At 43.6% G+C, this 21258-nt stretch overlaps 1 protein-coding gene across 1 annotated transcript; it reads left to right on the plus strand.

Moving 5' to 3' along the window:
- Positions 1 to 10032: 10032 nt before the first annotated feature.
- LOC133066296 (pregnancy-associated glycoprotein 1-like) lies at positions 10033 to 19247 on the plus strand. Its single transcript, XM_061157230.1, has 9 exons — positions 10033 to 10133; positions 11205 to 11359; positions 12329 to 12442; positions 12542 to 12660; positions 13844 to 14037; positions 14964 to 15080; positions 17100 to 17229; positions 17317 to 17415; positions 19098 to 19247. Exons 1-9 carry the CDS (start codon positions 10033 to 10035, stop codon positions 19245 to 19247), a joined length of 1179 nt encoding a protein of 392 aa, XP_061013213.1.
- Positions 19248 to 21258: the final 2011 nt, after the last annotated feature.

Genomic DNA, 21258 nt, shown 5'->3' on the forward strand with positions numbered 1-21258 from the left:
TTTTGGGCATGCAACACCCCTTATAAGCTGAATCTTACCCCTTTTGAGATTCTGTATGGAAGACCCCCCTCCTGTGTGTCCTATTTTCAAAGGAAAATGCCTGCCACCCCCTATTTTGGGACAATTCCAGCAAACTCTGATGGCATTAAGTAAGGTGCATAACCATGTTTGGAAATTGATTCGAGAGATACACAAGGGTCAAAATAAGGGGGCCATCCCCTCACATAATATTGGCCCAGGTGATTGGGTTTGGGTAAAATGGCACCAATCTGAAGTATTAGAACCTAGATGGAAAGGCCCTTATGTTGTTCTCCTTACCACTCCTACTGTTGTCAAGGTTGACAGGATTGGACCCTGGGTTCACTGCAATCACTTGTGGCAAGCCACACCAGAAGAACAGGAAAAAGTGCGAGCAGAATGGAAAGTGAGTCCTCACCTGTCAAATCCTTTGAAACTGAAACTCATCTGCCAGGAGGTCTCCTAATTCTCCTGCTGATCAGTGACGGGCAGACTCATGAGCTGCTCAATGAGACCTCAGGAGTCCACCCTCCAAACACCTGGTGGCCAGACCTTTACTTTGATCTGAGGGGAGTCTTCCCCCAGGAAGGACCCCTGGGGGAAGTACCCACAATTCGGGCCATGGGGGACCATAAAGACTGGGAGAAAACTCGGTCAAGAGGGGTTCTTCGCATGCCTGGGCAACATAAGAAATAACTGGAAAACCTGTGGTGGCATGGAAAGCTATTATTGCAGGAGCTGGAGCTGTATAACCTCTTGTGATGGGCCCCGGGAATGGGACGTAGGAAACAGAGATTTGGTAGCCCTGAGTGTGGCGCAATCCCCAGGGCCAAGTACCTCAGATACGGGTGCAATTTAACCAAGCTTCATTATCTCTGCAAGGACAAGGGCTTTCCTCCCTACGAGCCGCTGTAGATGCAATCAGTCACTTAGAGTAGACTTTGACTTCCTTGTCTGAGGTGGTCTTGCAGAATAAGAGAGGATTAGACTTGATTTTTCTCCAACAGGGTGGGGTCTGCACGGCTCTGGGAAAAGAATGTTGTTTCTATGCAGACCATACAAGAGTGGTAAAAGAATCTATGGCAAAAGTGAGAGAGGGACTGGCACAATGAAAGAGAGAACAGGAAGCCCAGCAAAGATGGTTTGAGTCTTGGTTTCTACACTCCCCCTGACTGACTACCTTAATTTCCACCCTCTTGGGTCTACTTATAGTGCTAAACCGACTAGTAAAAAATGCCTCAACATCATTCAGATTATGGTGTTGTGACGACAGTATCAGCCAGTGGCCCAAGATGGAAAAGAGGAAGATTCCTCTACTTGAACAACAGACAGGGAGGAATGTGAGGCGAGCAGAAGTAACGCCACGGCAGGCAGCTTAGATTAGGAGTAGGCCTTCCTACTTCTGGGTGGTAAGATTATCAGGCCACCTGGATACAATCAATCAGCTTTCACTTAACACTGACCGCTGTTTGCCAATTAGGAAATTAGGAATGGGGCGGAAACCCCCAGGAAAGTCCTGCACACGTGAAAGTTTTGACCAATGAACTTGCTTTGCAAACTTGTAACCAATCCGCTTAAACCAACTACCAACGGCGTGTGCTCACCCTATAAATTTGTGTAACAGCTTGGGCTCAGGGCTCTCTGACCATGCACCAATGCGTTGGTTGCGGCAGAAGCTCTGGCTCGATTCAGTAGTAAACTTCCCTTTTTGCAAGTTGCATTGTCTTGGAAGCCTTCTCTATTCCCGCTCAGGGATTCGGACATCGGGCAAAACATTGTGAAGTACCCAAGAACCTGAACCTGACTAGCTTATGCCTGCGAAGTGCACGCAACTCAGGGCCCGCTTCTTGTAGAACAGACTGGAGTATGAGCAGTGTAGTTGGGGAAAGCACACACACCATGATAGGGGGGCAAACCCAGTGTGGCTGGAACACTTATAGTACTCCCCACACACGCAAGTGATATTTCTCTGCAGTGCCCCTCCCTCCCCACAGCATGAATGAACAAGCTATCCTAAACAAGAGACCACCTGCACCCACTTGTGTCAGGGCAGAAATTAGACACTGAAGAGACCTGCAAACAGAAGCCAAATAAACAAAGGGAACCACCTCAGAAGTGACAGATGCAACGGATTAAAATCCCTATAGCTAATACTAACTACACTGGAAGGGGCCTATATATATTGAGAAGTGTAAGCTGGAACAAGGAGCTATCTGAAACTGAACTGAACCCACACTGCCTGCAACAACTCTAGAGAAATTCTGATATATATTTTTACTATTATTATTTTTTAATTAATTTTTAAAGTCCTCTATTACTCCTTAATTTTCATTTTTATAACCCACTGTAACCTGACCCCCCCCCAAAAAAGTACCCTATTTTTAAAGTGAACTTCATATATATTTCTTAATTTTTTTTGTGTTTTTAATATTGTATTTTTAAGAGTCTAACCTCTACTCTAGATTTTTAATCTTTGTTTTTCAGTATTTGATATCAATTTTGGACATTTAAGAATCCAGCCTTCAGTACCCATTTTTACTCAGGAGTGTGATTACTGGTTTGATCACTCTCTCCCCCTTTTAACTCTCTGTCTTCTCCCCCAGACCACCTCTATTTCCTCACTCCCCCTTCCCTTCTCAATGCAATTCTGTGAATGTCTGTGGGTGTTCTGGGCTGTGGAGAATACTTAGGGAACAGAGTACTGCCTAGATCTGTCTCTCTTCTCTTGAATTCCCCTTTTTCTCCTCCTTCTCACCTCTATCTCCTTCCTCCCACTCCTCTTATTCATGTACCTCTGTTAACTTCTCTGGGTGTCCCTCACTGTGGAGAACCCTTTCTCCATTAACCTAGAAGTTTTATTATCAGTGCTGTATGAATGGAGGAGTCTTGAGGCTACTGGAAGAAAAAGACTGAAATCCAGAGGCCAGAGGCTTAAGCCCAAAACCTAGAACACCAGAGAACTCCTGACTACAGGGAACATTAATTAATAAGAGATCATCCAAAAGCCTCCATACCTACACTGAATCCAACCATCACCCAAGAGCCAATAAGTTCCAGAGCAAGATATACCACCCAAATTATCTAGCAAAGCAGGAACAGAGCCCTGAGTGTCAATACACAGGCTGCCCAAAGTCACGCCAAACCCATAGACCCATCTCAAAACTCACTACTGGGCACTCCATTGCACTACAGAGAGAAGAAATCCAGCTCCACCCGCCAGAACACCAACACAAGCTTCCCTAACCGGCAAACCTCGACAAGACAAACGTCCAGCCTCACCCACTGGGAGAAACCTCCACAATAAAAAGGAACCACAGACTACCAGAATACAGAAAGGCCACCCCAAACACAACAATCTAAATAAGATGAAAAGGTAGAGAAATACCCAGCAGATAAAGGAACATGAAAAATGCCCACCAAGCCAAACAAAAGAGGAGGAGAATGGGAATCTACCTGAAAAAGAATTTAGAATAATGATAATAAAAATGATCCAAAATCTTGAAAACAAAATAGAGTTACAGATAAATAGCCTTGAGACAAGGATTGAGAAGACACAGTAAATGTTTAACAAGGACCTAGAAGAAATAAAAAAAAGAGTCAATTAAAAATGAATAATGCAATAAATGATATCAAAAACACTCTGGAGGGAACCAAGAGTAGAATAATGGTGGCAGAAGGTAGGATAAGTGAGGTGGAAGATAAAATGGTGGAAATAAATGAAGCAGAGAGGAAAAAAGAATAAAAAACAAAAAATGAGCACAACCTCAGGGACCTCTGGGAAAATGTGAAATGCCCCAACATTTGAATCATAGGAGTCCCAAAAGAAGAAGACAAAAAGAAAAGCCATGAGAAAAGACTCGAGGAGATAATAGCTGAAAACTTCCCCCAAACGGGGAAGGAAATAGTGACACAAGTTCAAGAAACCCAGAGAGTCACAAACAGGATAAACCCAAGGAAAAACACCCCAAGACACATACAAATCAAATTAACAAAGATCAAACATTAAAAGCAGAAAGGGAGAAACAAAAAATAACACACAATGAAAGGGGAAATTAATAATAATGCAATAAGAGTGGAAGACTTTAATACCCCACTCACACCTATGGATAGATCAACTAAACAGAAAATTAACAAGGAAACACAAACTATTTTTTTTCATTTATTTTTTTTAGTTGGAGGCTAATTACTTTACAATATTGTAGTGGGTTTTGCCATACGTTGACATGAATCAGCCATGGATTTACATGTTTTCCCCATACTGATCCTCCCTCCCACCTTACTCTCTACCGATCCCTCTGGGTCTTCCCAGTGCACCAGCAAGCACCCGAGCACTTGTCTCATGCATCCAACCTGGGCTGGTGATCTGTTTCACCCTAGATAATTTATATGTTTCGATGCTGTTCTCTTGAAACATCCCACCCTCACCTTCACCCACAGAGTCCAAAAGTCTGTTCTGTATATCTGTGTCTCTTTTTCTGTTTTGCATATAGGGTTATCATTACCATCTTTCTAAATTCCATATATATGTGTTAGTATACTGTAATGGTCTTTATCTTTCTGGCTTACATCACTCTGTATAATGGGCTCCAGTTTTATCCATCTCATTAGGACTGATTCAAATGAATTCTTTTTAATGGCCGAGTAATATTCCATGGTGTCTATGTACCACAGCTTCCTTGTCCATTCGTCTGCTGATGGGCATCTAGGTTGCTTCCATTTCCTGGCTATTATAAACAGTGCTGTGATGAACATTGGGGTGCATGTGTCTCTTTCAGATCTGGGGAAACACAAACTTTAAATGACACAATGGTCCAGCTAGACCTAATTGATATCTATAGGACATTTCACCCCAAAACAATCAATTTCACCTTTTTCTCATGTCCACACAGAAACTTCTCCAGAATAGGTCACATCCTGGGCCATAAATCTAGCCTTGGTAAATTCAAAAAAATTGAAATCATTCCAGTCATCATTTCTGACCACAATGCAGTACGATTAGACCTTAATTACAGGAAAAACAAAACAAAACAAAAAAAAAAACTATTAAAAATTCCGACACATGGAGGCCAAATAACACGCTTCTGAATAACAAACAAATCATAGAAGAAATCAAAAAAGATCAAAATATGCATGGAAACGGATAAAAATGTAAACAAAACAACCCAAAACCTATGGGACACTGTAAAAGCAGTGCTAAGGGGAAGGTTCATAGCAATATAGGCCTACCTCAAGAAACAAGAAAAAAGTCAAATAAATAACCTAACTCTACACCTAAAGCAACTAGAGAAGGAAGAAATGAAGAACCCCAGGGTTAGCAGGAGGAAAGAAATATTAAAAATTAGGGCAGAAATAAATGCAAAAGAAACAAAAGGGACCATAGCAAAAATCAACAAAGCTAAAAGCTGGTTTTTTTGAAAGGTAAATAAAATTGACAAACCGTTAGCCAGACTCATCAAGAAAAAAAGGGAGAAAAACCTAATCAACAAAATTAGAAATGAAAACGGAGAGATCACAACAGACAACACTGAAATAAAAAGGATCATAAGAGACTACTACCAGCAGTTATATGCCAATAAAATGAACAACTTGGAAGAAATGGACAAATTCTTAGAAAAGTATAACTTTCGAAACTGGAACGAGAAAGAAATAGAAGATTTTAACAAACCCATCACAAGCAAGGAAATCGAAACTATAATCAGAAACCTTCCAGCAAACAAAAGCTCAGAACCAGATGACTTCACAGATGAATTCTACCAAAAATTTAGAGAAAAGCTAACACCTATCTTACAAAAACTCTTCCAGAAAATTGCAGAAGGCAACTTCCAAAGTCATTCTATGAGGCCACCATCACCCTAATACTAAAGCCAGACAAAGATGCCACAAAAAAAGAAAACTATAGGTCAATATCACTGATGATCACAGATGCAAAAATCCTTAACAAAATCCTAGCAAACAGAATCCAACAACATATTAAAAAGATCATACATCATGACCAAGTGGTCTTTATCCCAGGAATGCAAAGATTCTTTAATATCCGCAAATCAATCAATATATTACACCACGTTAACAAACTGAAAGATTAAAACCATGTGATTATCTCAATAGATGCAGAAAAAGCCTTTGACAAAATTCAACATCCATTAATGATAAATCTCTAGAAAGCAGGAATAGAAAGAACATACCTCAACATAATAAAAGTTATATATGAAAAACCCACAGCAAACATTATCCTCAATGGTGAAAAATTGAAAGCACTTCCCCTAAAGTTGGGAAGAAGATAAGGGTGCCCACACTCACCACTACTATTCAACATAGTTTTGGATATGTTGGCCACAGCAATCAGAGTAGAAAAAGAAGTAAAAGGAATCCAGATAGGAAAAGAAGAAATAAAACTCTCACTGTTTGCAGACGACATGATCCTCTACATAGAAAACCCTAAAGAATCTACCAGAAAATTAGAGCTAATCAGAGAACACAGTAAAGGTGCAGGATATAAAACTAACACAGAGAAAACCTTTGTATGCCTATACACTAACAATGAGAAAACAGAACGAGAAATTAAGGAAACAATCCCATTCACCATTGCAACCAAAAGAATAAAATACTTAGGATTATATCTACCTAAAGAAACAAAAGACCTATACATAGGAAACTATAAAACACTGATAAAAATTTCAAAGAAGAAACAAACAGATGGAGAAATATACCATGTTCATGGATTGGAAGAATCAATATTGTGAAAATGACTATACTACCCAAAGCAATCTATAGATTCAATGCAATCCCTATCAAGCTATCAATGATATTCTTCACAGAACTAGAACAAATAATAACAATTTGTATGGAAATATATAAAACCTCGAATAGCCAAAGCAATCTTGAGAAAGAAGAATGGAACAGGAGGAATCAACCTGCCTGACTTCAGGCTCTACTACAAAGCACAATCATCAAGACAGCATGGTACTGCCATAAAGACAGATATAGAGATCAATGGAAGAAAATAGAAAGCCCAGAGATAAATCCACGTACCTATGGACAACTTATCTTTGATTAAGGAGGCAGGGATATACAATGGCTAAAATACAACTTCTTTAACAAGTGATGCTGGGAAAACTGGTCAACCACTTGTAAAAGAATGAAACTAGAACACTTTCTAACACCATACACAAAAAAAAAAACTCAAAATGGATTAAAGATTTAAATGTAAGACCAGAAACTATAAAACTCCTAGATGAGAACATAGGCAAAACACTCTCCAACATGAATCACAGCAGGATCCTCTATGACCCACCTCCCAGAATGTTGGAAATAAAAGCAAAAATAAACAAATGGGACCTAATGAAACTTAAAAGCTTTTGCACAACAAAGGAAACTATAAGCAAGGTGAAAAGACAGCCTTCAGCATGGGAGAAAATAATAGCAGCCGAACAACAGACAAAGGATTAATCTCAAAAATATACAAACAACACCTGCAGCTCAATTCCAGAAAAATAAATGACCCAATCAAAAAATGGGCCAAAGAACTAAACAGACACTTCTCCAAAGAAGACATACAGATGTCTAACAAATACATGAAAAGCAGCTCAACGTCACTCATTATCAGAGAAACACAAATCAAAAACACAATGACGTACCATTACACGCCAGTCAGGATGGCTGCTATTCAAAAGTCTGCAAGCAATAAATGCTGGAGAGGGTGTGGAGAAAAGGGAACCCTCTTATACTGTTGGTGGGAATGCAAACTAGTACAGCCACTCTGGAGAACAGTGTGGAGATTCCTTACAAACTGGAAATAGAACTGCCATATGACCCAGCAATCCCACTCCTGGGCATACACACTGAGGAAACCAGATCGAAAGAGACACATGGACTCCAATGTCCATAGCAGCACTGTTGATAATTATTAGGACATGGATGCAACCTAGATGCCGATTAGCAGATGAATGGATAAGGAAGCCATGGTACATATATACTATGAAATATTACTCAGCCATTAAAAAGAATTCATTTGAATCAGTTCTAATGAGATGGATGTAACTGGAGCCCATTATACAGAGTGACATAAGCCAGAAAGATAAACACCAATACAGTATACTAGCACATGTATATGGAATTTAAAAAGATGGTAACGTAAACCCTATATGCAAAACCGAAAGAGACACAGATGTATAGAACAGAATTTTGGACTCTGTGGGAGAAGGCGAGGGTGGGATGTTCTGAGAGAATAGCATTGAAACAAGTACACTATCAAGGGTGAAATAGATCACCAGCCCAGGTTGGATGCATGAGACAAATGCTCAGGGCTGGTGCCCTGGGAAGACCCAGAAAGATGGGATGGAGAGGGAGGTGGGAGGGAGGAACAGTATGGGGAACACTTGTAAATCCATGGCTGATTCATGTCAATGTATGGCAAAAACCACTACAATAGTGTCAAAAACTTGCCTCCAACTAATTAAAAAAAAAAAAAAAGAAAAGTCTTCTCCAAGACCATAGTTCTAAGGGCATATATTTGTGTCATTTGTCAGTGATGTAATATATCCCCTGTTGAGATTTAACCACCAAAATAGAATTTAAACAATATGCAAAAATGAGGATTAAGACACAGAGCCACGCCTACATACACCTGGCAACAGGAGAGGTTCATGTTGTATTCAAGGGACAGGCCTGGATAGATCTCATGCAGGAATAGGCCCTGGGAGTCCTGGATGAGTCATTAAACAGGGTTGTCTTTACCTTGGCTTCCACAGGTGTCTTGTCTTCTTTGATTGGGAAGACCTTTCAAAATTTTTTTTTTGTGTGTTTGCTTTGGCAGACAAAATTTTTCATGGTATAGACCCTATAGGGGAAATTTTATTAGAAATATAACCAGATATCTTCAGCAGTTAAATTTGTTGGTTTGCATGTCCCCAATGATCATTCTTTATCAATAGAAAGGAAACAAACATGCTCAGTATGCATTCAGTCTCTTTGTAAATCAACGAACTTGAATTACATTCCTTTCTGTCCTCACTGCACTGCCAAGTCTAGGCTAGAAATAAAAACCTACAGAGACTGAAGGCTGATTCCAGCACATTGTTGTGGAGATTTCGTTCCCACTGTTTTTTCAGGGGGAAAAAATTAGTTGCTAACATTAAAATCAGTAGATTGTACATAAACATCCAAACTTCTGATTCTTTTGAAAACATGGCCAACTGGCCTGCTTTCAGCATGGTTTAAATGGAGGAAAGGCTGCTCCCAGGGATCAGGGTCCAGCATGGCCATCTAGTCCTACTATCATTTCTTTTGCCTCCTGGGGCCATGAGTTTGTGAGAACTAGACTGCTGGCTCTCTTAAGATAAAGACTACTTTTGTCTTGATCAACTTTGACTTTGAAGCCTTTAACCCAGAACCCAGCACACAGTTCTTCCTTGTATGTTTGTTGGATGATATAAAATATCTTGTGGATGAATATGACATTTTTTCCAATACTGAAACCTATTCAATGGAAGCACTGCTCTGCCCTAAATCTTTGATGCAGACTGGCATCACAGGTGCCCCTGATCTCTGCCATTTGACTCACTACCTAAGGCTAGTTGTATGTCCCTGGGCTGTCCCTGAAGTCTTCACTTTGCCATTTGACAACTTATTCTCCTAGCAATCTCCTCTCCAACTAAGACAGCAATGCACATCTCATGAAGTGGTTAGGAAGATGACATGAAACCATGAATGTCAAGTATGGCCCATAGTTACCATTTTCATGATGTTCTTAGCAGATTTTTCTCCAAGTAGGCAAGGTTCTCCATCTCCTTAGATGTCCACACAGATCAGTTAGATTTTCCAGCCAAGATTCAAGGAAGAGATTACAGTTGAATTGTCTGTATTCTGAGAAGCTTCAAAGTCCACTCACCAAGGACACTGATGAAGGTAAAGATTTTATCGAAAGCTTTGTGTTTTTATCAGATCTATTAGTGGCATAAAGGGAAAAACTAGGGTAAGTCATAGCATATATAACTAGGGGTTCCCCGTCACCACTACATGCTAAGAACCCGAATTTCCCCGAGTACTTGGAGCCAGGAAAGAAGCATGAACTGGCTTGTGCTCCTCGGGCTGGTGGCCTTCTCAGATTGCATAGTCAAGTAAGTATGGGGACTGTAAGCAAAATCATCTTCCTTTCTCAGATTTTTCCTTTCACCTGATGATTCTTCCACCCATTAGGTTTAGATGGGAATGAATATTTCCCTGACAGTCTTGAAATTCAACCCTTACTTATTGATAAGTACCTTGTTTATGAACTGTGAATCCTGAGGGTCTTGGTGTAGATTTTCATGGTGGCACAGTTCTTGGGGTCCAGTCATGACCTATTGAAAATCCAACTCCTAACAACTGTTCAGTGCACAGTCTATGCAGATGTATGTGTGGTCCTGTGGAATAGCACTTTTCTACATTTTATTCAACAAGTCCTCTTTGTTCCCTATCTACTTCAGTGTGTACATGTCTATGTCTGCATCTCTGTATCATTATCATTTACCTCTCCATCTCTTTGGAAGTCTCTGTGAGTGTATTTGTCTCTGTGTTGTTTCCTTTTAATTTTTCATTTGGCTCATCCTTCTTTATCGAGCCTCTGAATTACCCTTACTTGTTCCCTATCTCCTGGATTCTTCTTTCAATTCCCTCTTCTCTTTCAACTTGGAGAAATATACACTGTTTGATATACAGTTTTATATCTGACAAGCATTGTGACCACAGCCAACTCAGTAACCTCTTGCATTTCAAATTGCTCCCTTGTAAAAGAGCATAAGAGTCCCCCTTCTACCTCCTTCCTTGAGGTTCTATGAAAAGGATACGGTGCAATGGCACCAGCAATGCTAATGGCTGTCATTGTTGAGACTTCCTATTTATCAGGTACCTTATATCCATCACTTCACTTATCCCCAAGATATTCTATTTGGAGGGTTTGTATTGTTACATTCCACCATTGTACCGAAGGGGAGACTGATACACCCCATGGTCATATGGCTTGTCCCAGATTGCAGAACATAACCTGTAATCAATCCTATGTCTTTGCCGTGGCATGTATAAAATTCTGATAATAATGTGCCTCATATAAACGATTAGAAAATACACAGGGCCATTACAATGACAGTTTTAACTTAACACTGGCAGCTAATTGTAACTTCTTTGTTTTCTTTTTCAAATGCTCGGTAAAGAATACCTCTAAAGAGGGTGAAGATCATGAGAAAAACCCGCAGTGAAAAAATCATGCTGAACAATTTCCTGAAGGAACATGCTTACAGACTGTACCAGACTTCTTCTCCTGGCTCAAATATAACTACTCACCCCCTGAGAAATAGCCAGGATGTGAGTATTTTGGGAGGATAGTGCTCCACAGCGCCCCCTGGTGCTCTAGCCTAGCACTGGGGCTCATCTTGAGGTGCCATGTGGGAGGTGGGGGTTGGGGTTCCTGCAGGAGGCAGAAACACTGAAAAACAGGGACCCCACTCAGAGGAGAACACACTCTCATCCTCAACTGTTTGTCTTTATGACTGGGCCAGACAATCACCAGGTGGAAAGTAAATATCCATTTCTTTGTCAAAGATGTGTCATTAGTTTGAGGGAGATTGTTCCTTCTGAAATAAGTGAGTCAGTCAGTTACAGATGAAGAGGGAACCGTCACTGATCAAATGGTAGAACCAATGGCAAAGCAATTGTGAATCCCCAGGCAGAGGAATTCAGGTTCCACAGATGCAAGAACCACAGCTGTAAAAAGTTACTGAACCCGTATTCCGTGTAAGGTCATAAGTATATAACACTGTGGTTACTGTTTATAGATTAGAAAAAGGGTTTATTTTGTCTTCAAGAATGCTCATGCCAGCCTGAGAGGTAGGCATATTAGTAAATAGATGTCAAATGAAAGGGTCACCTGTGTGGTGTTGATTGGATGTGTTCTGAGTTTAGAGGGAGTGGCTGAGGTTGATCAAGAAGGGCGTCCTGGGGAAGGGGGTGTTAAGGCTGGGTTTGAAGAGACTACAGAGCTTCTCAAATGAAGGCACCTAGGTGTCCAGTAGGCCTAGAGGTCCAGTGGATATGCCTCTGTGCTTCCAAAGCAGAAGGTACCACTTCAACACCTGGTCATAGAGTCAATATCCTGCATAACATGTAGCACAGGAAAAATATATCAAATGCAGGTACTTCTGTGACCAAACTCAGTGAGCTGCATGGTAGTTAGAAAGGGATCTCAAGAAATATGTGACATCCAGAGAGAGCCATGATTGTGGGAATAGAGGGTAGCCAGTTCTGCACTAACCCACTCCCTCCATTTCCCTGTAGACAGTATATGCGGGTAACATCACCATTGGAACACCCCCCCAGGAATTCCAGGTTGTCTTTGACACAGGCTCATCTGACTTGTGGGTGCACTCTGTCTTTTGCACCAGCCGACTCTGCTGTGAGTACAGACACCCCGTACCCAGACCATCGTTCCATTGCCCTGCCGCCCTGATTTGCACCCTTGGCACCTGATGACAATTATCTCTTGTGTCTGCAGCTTCACACGTTTTGTTCAGACATCATGAGTCTTCCACCTTCCGGTCTACCAAAAGGAGATTCAGAATCCAATACAGTTCTGGGTGGATGAAGGGAGTTGTTGTTCATGACACCGTTCGGGTAAGAGTGTAACAAATGCCAAGTCAACTGGCTATGGAGTGACCGCTGCTTGCAAAACAGATTCAGGACCTTCTGGTAGGACACTTCCTAGCCTAACTCCCGTAGATATTGGCATTGTCTCCCTGTGGAGACAGTGCCCCTGGTGACACATGAGCACTCAGATTAGCTAACCCAGAGAGTGGCTTGAGATGGGGACTTGCAGCTTCTCTGTCCATGAGCAGTTCAAGGTTCATTTTGCTGGGAGCAAGAAGAGGGGGACAAGCACCCACTTTTATATTCTCAGACTGTTCCAGGCACTTTCAGGTGATAAGTGGTTTAGTACTGCAACAACCCCACACAGCAGTTACTCTGATTAGCTAATGAGACATATGAGGAAACTGAGGTGCAGAGAGCAAGGACCTAGCTGAGGACACACATGTGGTAAACAGTGGAGCTCAGCTGGCTTTTCAGGACTGAAGTTTCTGTGGGGTGTTTGGGGACAGGATAAAACTGATCTGGGGACCCTGGGGGCAGTCAAGGGCTTCAGGTATCCAGACTGGGAAACTGGAGGCCTGAGAATTTAAGGGGGCCTGATACATGAGTTCTGACTCTAGGGGTCCTTTGAGAGTCCAACAAAACTTATGGCCTGCCTCCCCCAAAGTACTTGAGTAGTTTCCCACTCTCTCTTTCTCTCTCATACACACTCACACAAAGACACACATATACCCAAAAGTTAATCCCCAGGCAGGAATTTCATAGATCCCTGCAAGTAAGATTGTGTTTTTGGCTTCTGTCTTCCTGGACAGATGCAGAATCCACAGTACCTTACAGAGACTGCAGTCCATTCCTGTCATTAGGTCACAGTGATGCCAAAGAGAAGGTTGCCTTGCTCGCGGCTCATTTTGTCCACAAGGGGGCACAGATGGGTCTTGGCCTGACTCTTGGTTGCCCCACCTGTACAGAAGCCACGAGGCCAATTTGACTCACTCAGGTGGTGTTTTTCAGAGGGGCAGTTGTTTTAAAATTCACAGCCTCTCACAAATGGAACCCTAACTCCCCTCCCAGCTTTGTATAACTGCCTGAGATCCACCGAAGACACAGCCCAGCCTCAGTTCTTCTCTGAGGATCTAATGGCAATGCACCCCAGCCCAGTCGTAGCCTCACTTCACGGATCTGTAAGTGGGATCACTCTTCTCTCACACAGATTGGGGACCTTGTAAGTACTGACCAGCCATTTGGTCTGAGCATGGAGCATTCCGGGTTTGAGGGAATGCCTTTTGATGGCGTCTTGGGCTTGAGCTACCCCAACATATCTTTCATTGGAGGTATCCCCATCTTTGACAACCTGAAGAATCAAGGTGCCATTTCGGAGCCTGTCTTTGCCTTCTACCTGAGCAAGTAAGTCTGAGATGGACAATCAGTTTCTCCAAATTATCTGTAATTCACTTTCAGTTGTAGGAAATTTATAAAACACTTGACAAAGAAGTATCCTGAGAGATAATCTAATCCCAGATAACTATGACCCCAGGACCCTACCTGGCTCCACAACTGGCTTTTATAAATAACATTTTATTGGAACACAACCCTGCTCCTGGGCTCAAGATCAGTAACTTTGTCTAGGGGGATGAATGAGGAGGAAGACTAATGGAAGGCAACAGGAATCAAGTTGAAGGAAAAGGCATTAGGATTTGCTTATGAATTTGATAAGGAAGCAGAACAATGGTGGGTATCTTTCCTTCCTCATTAGCATTTCACTGTGAGCCCAGCACCAGCTACCCAATTGCAAGAGCCAGTAAAAAATGAAAGTGTGGGACACAAAACAAAAGTGTGGGACCACTTGTTCACAAAATATTAGCAATTTCAAGACAGGGAGAACAGAGGTGGGGTCCCTTCTGAGTGTGGGGCCCTTTGGACAGTAGAGGTCACAGGCCAGTGGAACCAACTCTGGGTGACCTGATCCCACACCCTTAGCACTCCCAGGCCTTGATTTTCCTGAAAAATGACAAAGTGGACAAGGGGAAAGCCAAAATGCTTCAGCACCCTGTCCTCTGAGGGTGTCTGTGCACTCAGGTCACAGGAGGTCCGGGGCATCTTCAGAAGATATAGTGGGTGGAGACCATCCAGGTGACTCAGCTTCTACCCTCCTCTATGTCACTCATTAGCCAGGAACCGACCTCAGTCTGGTTCTCAATCGCTCCTAGACTCGATTTCTGCATCTGTCGATGAGGACGTTATTAGGGCCTTGATGGGTAGACAAGCACAGCTCTCAGACAGTGCTGTTTTTACTGTCCTCCAAGGATCCCCCCGCTGTCTTCTCTCTACAGAAGCAAGCCGGAGGGCAGTGTGGTGATGTTTGGTGGGGTGGATAAATCCTACTACCAGGGAACACTCAACTGGGTACCATTGATCCAAGTGGGCAAATGGCGTGTCCGCATGGACCGGTAAGCCTCTCCCTCTGAGGGTCAGCCCCAAAAATGCTCCCACTACTGTACATGACCACAGGCAGACACATACAAATGCACTCTCAGAAAAATAGACACAGAGACATATACACCACCCACAAGGACATAGACAGACACAGAGACACATGGAAAAAAACAAGCAGACACATAAACATACACAGTTCAGTTCAGTTCAGTTCAGTCACTCAGTCGTGTACAACTTTTTGTGACCCCATGAATTGCAGCACGCCAGGTCTCCCTGTCCATCACCAACTCCCAGAGTTTACTCAAATTCATGCCCATCGAGTCAGTGATGCCATCCAGCCATCTCATCTTCTGTCGTACCCTCCTCCTCCTGCCCCCAATCCCTCCCAGCATCAGGGTCTTTTCCAATGTGTCAACTCTTTGCATGATGTGGCCAAAGTACTGGAGTTTCAGCTTAAGCATCAGTCTTTCCAATGAACACCCAGGACTAATCTCCTTTAGGATTGACTGGTTGGATCTCCTTGAAGTCCAAGGGACTCTCAAGAGTCTTCTCCAACACTACAGTTCAAAAGCATCAATGTTTAGGCTCTCAGCTATCTTCAGAGTCCAACTCTCACATCCATACCTGACGAATGGAAAAACCATAGCCCTGACCAGATGGACCTTTGTTGGCAAACATACACAGAGACACATATAAACATGCATAGCTAGTCAGAGACACAGTAGCACACACAGAGACACATACAAACACACATACAAATAAACACACAAGCACATCAATACACAAACAGCCCATGGGTTCATAATCCCCAGGCCTCCTGACCAGGGCTCTGATCAGGGTCCTCACAGGGTCCAGAGAGGTCTGTGAAGCTGGGAGAGCACTTCATCCACTGCCCTGTGAGGCAGCGAGCATGGTCAGAGGACTCTGCAGTGTGGTGAACAGGATCAGGGAGGATTTCCCCAGCCTGGACAGCATTATAAGATGACCAACTGTCCAGGGCTACCTGGGACCAAGCAAGTTCTCAGTACAGATAAATGTCAGTTTAGAAACAGGGAAAGTCTTCAGAAAATGGGGAAAACTGGTCTCCTTATGGAGAAGCTACCCAGCAGTGGAGAGAGGTGGGCACCAGTCTTAAAATGTGAAAGCAACTAATAAGAAAGACACCCCACATCCCTGGGCACAGAGTGGGGCAGGGGCTATACCTGAGAGAATCAGAAAGGTGGGATTCAGGAGTGACTTGAGGACAAGGGGCAATATCTGATAGGATTCTGTGTGATACGTTCCAACAAAAGCTGACATGTCCTTGGAGTTTCCACAGGCTAGTCATGTATTTCCTGGCCAGGGTCTCAGGGCCTGAGCTGGTTGTAGGAGCAGTGCTGGGAGACACCCTCTCACAGAGAAGCCTGTCTCTCCCTCCACTATGAGAATCTGCTGCACCTGCGAATCTCCATCTTCACTCTGTGTTTGACCCATTATTTGTTCCCTACCGGATACAGCTGTGTGGATGTTTCTCATTATTTTCAGTCTTCATTCACTCATTGAACAGACAAACATTGGGCATCCACTGTGTGTCAGGCACTTTAGGGAGGTAATGAGAATAAAACTCTCCCTCACATCTAAGAAGGCAGATGCACAGAAATGACATGCACACTTAGTGAATTGTAACTTTAGTACATGCTAGATGTGAGGAAGGGTCTACACAGAGTGACCAAGAGAGGAGGTTGATAAACACCAGGGGAAAGTCTTCCTTGAAAACAGTGCAATTAAGCTGGAGTCTGGAAGATGAGAAGAAATTTGCTAGTCAAAGGGGAGGGGAGTCTTCTAGGAAGGAAGACCAGCTTGTGTCAAGGTACAAAACATCCTGGTGTATTCAAGTAGTGCATTCAAGGATGTCAAGGGAGGTGAAGTGTCGAGAGCAGATGAAAAGAGTCAGGGCGAGAGACAAAGGGCTGTTTAGGAGACAGTTGGGAATGAGGCAGGTCTGGGGAGACTCAGAGTGACCTCGATGACCACTTTGTTCCACTGCCTGTCAGCATCTCCATGAACAGTCGGGTTATTGCTTGTAATGACGGCTGTGAGGCCACTGTGGACACTGGGACGTCACTGATCCTTGGCCCAGGAAGACTGGTTGATAACATCCTGAGGCTCTTCGGTGCCACCAAGGTGAATGGTCATGCCCCAGGGTCACTCCCAGTCTCCGCACACATCAAGGATCTCCAGGGCCAACCTCTCTCTCTCTCTCTCTAATAGCACTATGTATCATGTTCTGTGGTCAATACCCTGCCCTCTATTGACTTCACCATCAACGGCATCAACTACCCACTGCCAGCTCAAGCCTACACCATCAAGGTGAGGGGGCAATACTGAGGGTTGGTTCTCATACTGGAGCTTGCAGGAACCCTTGGGCTGCTGCTGGGAAGAGGGTGCCGTCTGCAGGCCATGTCACACCATTGCAGATGCTCTGAGCCTTGTGGCTGGGCCAGTGACTCCCACAGAACCAACTACTTGAGAGTAAAGGGCCATCTGGGACACTGATCATCCTGAAATAAATGTGGAGACGCCACACTATGCTGGCATGGTGGGAGTCACAAGGCGAGGGGAACACTGAGGCCCTCAGTCCTCAGAGAGCTTCAGTTCAATCTGAACCGTTAGGTGCATGAACATGAAAGTCAGTGTTAGCACTCCCTGAAATAGGCCATGTTAAAAGGTGAATGGCTGGGGACAATCCCAGTGTGATGTCCCAACATAAATTAACAGTCTCCCTTCCCTTCTCAAAGTTTTCCTGCTTTGGATTATAAATCACACGGTCACCCTAGATCTCGGCTGCTTCTTCTCCTTGCTCTGGCCAGGTGCCCCCTTTTGAATTGGGGTACCCGACCCCTCTGTGGGGATGTTGAATACAAAGGTGAATAAAGGGTGCACAGTGACTGCTCACCCTGGCACATGTTGGAGGCTTCATGTCAGCTCCCTGTGGGAGTACATAGCAGGCTGATGGGCTCAAAGAAGGCTTTGAGGAACAGAGGGAATCAGGAATTCTTAAACCACAAACTCATGGAGACATATGGAGGGTTGAATGCTTCTAGGCAACACCGCACTGGATTCCATGCAAATGGCATCCCAAGGTGCTCTGCACTGGGGCACTGGGGACTTACTAGGGGTGGTGAGGGCTACGGACTGACTGGTGGGAATGGGGAACCAGAGTACGTTACCCAACCAAGCCTGGAGTGGCCATAGAGGGTGAGTGTGGGCCGAAAGAAGCTTCCCAGAGTTACTGAGCTAAGTCTTCATGAACATGTTGTGGGCACTGCTATATTTAAGATGGATAACCAACAATGAATTACTGTGTAGCACAGGCAAATCCGCTCAGTTATGTGACAGCCTGGATGGGAGGGGTATCTTCGGGACCAGGATACATAGCTACATACAATTGAGTCAGTTTAGTGTCCACCTGAAACCCAGAATATTGTTAATCAGCTATAATCCAATAAAAAAAAAAGTTTTTTAATACAGTTTGGACTGTGGGGATGCCAGAGGAGGACCTGAATTCTCAGTAGAGAAAACAAGGAGCAAGAATCAGGAGGAAAGAAACAAGGACTGAGGAGAACTATGGACACTCTTGTTCTTTTCTAAAAATTGTACTGAAGTGTGGCTGATCTTCAGTGTCACCTTAAGTTCTGCTGCACAGCAATGTGACTCAGTTATACACATAAAAAATATACATTCTTTTTCTTCCGGTTTATCACTGGATATTGAATATAGTTCCTTACTCTCTACAGTAGGACTTTGTTGTTTATCATTCCACTGTTTCCCCAAATCCCAGTCCTCCACTCACCACAACCTTCCTCATGGCAGCCGCATGTATGGGCCCTATTTGGTTTTGGATGAACTCTCACACCCCCTGCTGCTCATAAAACCTCTTGATTCTTACCAAAAGAGGGAAATAAAAACCAAGAACGTTGCTGGGTCTGGATATTTCTGGGAGTCGCACGTAAGGGCTCAGTCTGACTGGAATGTGTCTCTGACTCCCCCAGGATTCTAGCGGCGACTGCTTCATCGGCTTTCGAGGGTCCCGAGTGAATAGATCTACAGAGACCTGGACCCTGGGTGATGTCTTCCTGAGGCAGTATTTCTCAGTCTTTGATCGAGGAAATGACAGGATTGGCCTGGCACAGGCAGTGTAAACGCTTGGAGTGGTTCAGCAATCAGTAAGGCCACTCCTAACACACCTTCACTCACACTTAGGGCACTCCTGCCCAGGATGCTGATGAACTGTATTTTGTGGTCTGCACACCCTGTTCTCAGTAAAGAATAAAGGGTTTCACTCGTAATGGTGCTGAAACAAATGCGTGCTTCTGTTTGTGTCTGGGAGTGAAGGATCTAGAACCAAGTCTGAATTGAATTGATAGGAGACCAACTCCAACTGACTTCAAGGAAAAGGGAGACTCATTGCAATGATTCTGGGAATGCAGGATACAAGAATCAGAGCAAATACAAAGATTTCAGTGACTGGCCCCAAGAAATCAGAAGTTATCAGTTCTCTCTTTCTCACCCTCGCTCTTTCCCTTTTCTCTTCTTTGGAGGTCTTAGCGTGACAACATTCTTCCTTAAGGCTTCTACACCTAGTGAGGGAGTCCAAGCTACCTGCCCTAGGGTTTTACATCCCAAAGGCATCCTCTAGTAAGGAAAGAAGTTCAGAGATATCAGAGTTCAGTGGTGTTCTCTGAATGACCCACCTCAGATCACCTGTACAGCCCCAGATCAGCCATCCTGGCAGGGCCATGGGGTCCTATGACTGGGTTTACATGGTCATTGGCCCTGACCCAGCAGCACACATGATTCTCAGTTTCCTCCAGAACTACATGACTGAAGCTGGGGAGAGTCAGCCCCAAGGATAGTGACTGGGGGATGGTCTAGGCCATGGAAGAGTTCGTGTTGACCCACCAACTCCACCACCTCCTCATTCAGAGGATATTCTAAGGAGTAAAGAAATAGACTCTTTTCATCCCATCTCAGATTATCTTATCACTGGGCTTCTCCTCCAGGGGAGTTTGGGTGAGGTAGTTCATGCAGAGATGGTACCCTCTTGCTCCCACACCGATTAACCAGCTCTCTGCCACATATGCCTGCTCTGTCCTTTCCAGTCCTACTTGGTAAGTGATGGCTCCAGTGAATCCCTGAGCCATCCCCCAGGGCCCAGAATGCCCCTTCCTTGGCCTCCAATGCTGCTGGGGACAATGCAATGCATGTATCGGGGGACCCAGGGTACACAGAGCCTTCAGTCTTTCTGAGCTTCCTCCAGGGGTGGAGCTACAAACTCTTTGCTTGGAGCTGCCACGGTTAGGCAATTTTGCTCAGAAGCATCCGTTCTTTCCACCTGGAGGCCCTCAGTAGATGCCTCAGCTGAGACACCAGGGGTCAGAAGTTGATTTCCTTTCAGATTGACTGGTTTGATGTCCTTGTTGCATAAGGGATTCTCAAGAATCTTCGGAGGCACCACAGTTCAAAAGCTCAACTTTTGCCATTCACCCTTTCTTAAGGTTCAGATAGCACATCTACACATGATTACTGGAAAAATCATACTTTTGACACTACAGACTTCTGTAGCAAAGTGACTCTCTGCTTTTTAATACACCGTCCATTTTTCATAGCCTTTCTTCCTTCCAAGGAGCAAGTGTGTTTTAATTTTGTGGTTGCAGTCAAGGTCCAGATTTTGGGGCCGAAGAAAATATTCTGCCACTGTTTCCTCTTTTCCCTCATCTATATGCCTTGAAGTGGTGGGATTGGATGCCATGAATGTTGAGTACTTTTTTGTGTGAATAGGTTTTTGAATGTTGAGTTTTAAGTCAATTTTTGCATCTCCTCTTCTCATCAAGGGGCTCTTTAGTTCTTTGATTGCTGCCATTTTGGAGGTGTCATCTTCATATCTGTGGTTGTTGATACTTCTCCCAGCAATCTTGATTCCAGCTTGGAATTTATGTAGTCCAGCATATCGAATGATATATCCTACATAGAAGTTAAATAACGGGAATGACAATGTACACCTTGTCAGGCTGCATTCCCAATTTTATATCTTTCAGTTGTTCCGTGTCTGATTCTAACTGACACTTTTTGATCTACATACAGACTTATAGGATAAAGGTAAGGTGACCTGGTACTCCCATTTCCTTAAAATTTTTCACAGTTTGTTGTGGT

The sequence above is a fragment of the Dama dama genome, chromosome 2, assembly GCF_033118175.1.
Source record: "Dama dama isolate Ldn47 chromosome 2, ASM3311817v1, whole genome shotgun sequence".
NCBI lineage: Eukaryota > Metazoa > Chordata > Mammalia > Artiodactyla > Cervidae > Dama > Dama dama.

Excerpts from the sequence above, each read along its gene's own strand:
- LOC133066296 (XM_061157230.1), top strand. The coding sequence starts at position 10,033 with ATGCTAAGAACCCGAATTTCCCCGAGTACTTGGAGCCAGGAAAGAAGC. Across the intron at positions 11,360-12,328 it reads GAGAAATAGCCAGGATGTGA|TATATGCGGGTAACATCACC; the intron begins GTATTTTGGGAG and ends CCCTGTAGACAG. Across the intron at positions 14,038-14,963 it reads TTTGCCTTCTACCTGAGCAA|AAGCAAGCCGGAGGGCAGTG; the intron begins GTAAGTCTGAGA and ends TTCTCTCTACAG.